At 33.7% G+C, this 2,500-nt stretch overlaps 1 protein-coding gene across 1 annotated transcript in view; it reads right to left on the bottom strand.

The window, feature by feature from the left end:
- Positions 1-2,500, bottom strand: part of LOC119579913 (suppression of tumorigenicity 18 protein-like) — a 15,030-nt gene that overhangs the window by 1,470 nt on the left and 11,060 nt on the right. The window contains exon 6 of the mRNA XM_037927759.1: positions 1-892. This exon is cut by the window's left edge and continues 1,470 nt beyond it. Coding sequence (XP_037783687.1) covers positions 623-892 — 270 coding nt within the window. The 3' untranslated portion in view covers positions 1-622. The remainder of the gene's footprint in view (positions 893-2,500) is intronic.

Below are 2,500 nucleotides of genomic sequence, written 5' to 3'. Positions count from 1 at the left end.
CATTAACATCGCAGACGTTAAAGCTCGGTGTGGGAACGGCAACACGAGGTGAGCAGTGCCTGGGGCCTCAGGGCCAAGCAATTCAGGGCCCGGACACAGCCACCAGACACCGACGACGTGGTTCCGCCGGACTGGGGCTGTGTCAGATCCCGGTTAGGGCCACCGTAGCCTGGCCCGCTAATAACAATAAAGATGATAATAATGACAATAAAAAAAAATTATAGTGACCTTCCGTGTCCCATTGGGAGTCTTACATAATATTTCTTGACTAGAGGCCCTAAAGGACGCTTGCAGCCCGATATGACGAGTTATAAAACCCCGATCAGGCTGAAGGGGGGGGAGGCCACTGCTCCCGTCACCTGCTGCCACTCATGGCTCCGTTACTGGTGTTGTTGCCACTGCTGTTGGTGTTGCTAGTGGTGGTGAAGGTTGGCGTGTTGCTGCTGCTGATGTTGCTGATGTTGTTGCCCATGGTTGCCGCGTTGGGCATGTTGGTGGTGTTGACAGGCGGCACTCCGAAGAACGGGGAGGTGAAGGAGGTGGGGAAGTAGCTATGCGTGGGCGGGACGCTCGCGGTGGCCATGGAGGGAGCGCTCGCCGCCCCGGCGTACCCCTAGTCATGTCAGATGGGCGTGGGGGGCACGGTGAAATCATGGAGAGCGGATCGCACGCTGTCGTAGAGGGGCCGGTTGTCTTCGCAGTAATTGTCGGTGCAGAGAGAGTGGATCTTGGAGAGGTAAGAGTCAAAGTTGTCGTGGTTAATGCGCTCGTTCGGGGCCGTCGTGCCGCCGCCGGGCAGCTTGACGTGCTCCAGCAGCGACATCACGTTGTTCCGCAGCGACTCGTAGTACTCGGTTAGCTGCGCGCCTCGCTCACCAGCACCAGCCGCCTCCTGCGGGAGAGGGAAGCGTCAAGGGAGGCCGGGAGGAGGGAGGAAGAGGAAGAAAAAGAAAACAAATGGAGCAGGGTAGATTTTCTGCTCCAGTGATTTTACTCTTTCATTTTTAACACACGTGCAGTGCGTTACCAAAACACGAAAGTGGCGGTTCACTGTGAATGAAACAAATTATCTTAATATTGATCATTATTTTATTACTACTACCATTATTATCACCATTATTAGCAATGCCATAGTTCGAATTATTATTATTATTATTATCATTATTATTATTATCATTATTACCATACTCATCACATCATTATTATTATTAAGTTATTATTATCAATATTATCATCATCATGATCATCATTATCATCATTATCATTATTACTGTTTTTATTATTATTATTATTATTATTATTATTATTATTATTATTATTATTATTATTATTATAATTATCATTATTATTATTATTAATATTACTATTATCATCATCATCAATATCATTACCATTATAATCATGGTTATTCTTATTCTTATTATTGTTATCGACATCATTATCATTATCATTATTACTATTACCATTACTATTACTTATTGTTGTTGTTATTTTGTTATCATTATCATTACTATTATCATTATTGTTATCATCATCATCGTTGCTGTTGCTTTTGCTATCTTTATAGCATATACATTTGTTGATCATTCTGATCATCGTATCTTCAATTTGCTCTGCAATTACACTTACCCTGATTATTGCTATTATTGTTATTAACGATAATGATATTTATGCCATCAATAACAAAAATAATATTGAAACTAATAATAATTATTGTTATTCTCGTTGTCTTCATTACTATTATCATTATTATCATTATTGTCTTTATTACTATCATTATCATTATATTATTATTATCATTATTTTTACCATTATCATTATTAATGTTATCATCGTTATTATCGTTTTTATTATCATTATAATATCAATTATTATCATTATTATAATCATAAGCATTATTATTATTATTATCATCATCATCATCTTACTGTTATTAAAAAAAAAAAAAAAAAAAAAAATGTTGTTGTTGTTGTTATTGTTATCGTTATTATTATTGTTGTTGTTGTTATAATAATAATAATAATAATAATAATAATAATAATTATTATTATTATTATTATTATTACCATTATTACTACTACTACTACTTTCATCAATATTTATTATTATTATTATTATTATTATTATTATTATCATTATTATTATTATTGTTGTGGTTGTTGTTGTTGTTATCATTATCATCATCATCAGTATTATTATTAATATTATTACTATTATTATTATCATTATTATAATCATTACTTCTACTACTATTTTCATCAATATTATTATTATTATTATTATTATTATTATTATTATTGATATTATTGTTAATATTATTATTATTATTATCATTATTATTATTATTATCATTATTATTATCATTATAATTATCATTATCACAATGATAACCATTAACATGGTTATCATTGTTATCATCGTTTTCATTATAATAATAATATTAATCATTCTTACTATCCCTATCCTTATCATTATCACAATTGTTATTATAAATATTATT

The sequence above is a fragment of the Penaeus monodon genome, chromosome 13, assembly GCF_015228065.2.
Source record: "Penaeus monodon isolate SGIC_2016 chromosome 13, NSTDA_Pmon_1, whole genome shotgun sequence".
Lineage (NCBI taxonomy): Eukaryota > Metazoa > Arthropoda > Malacostraca > Decapoda > Penaeidae > Penaeus > Penaeus monodon.
This window is presented reverse-complemented; position numbering and strand designations above follow the sequence as displayed.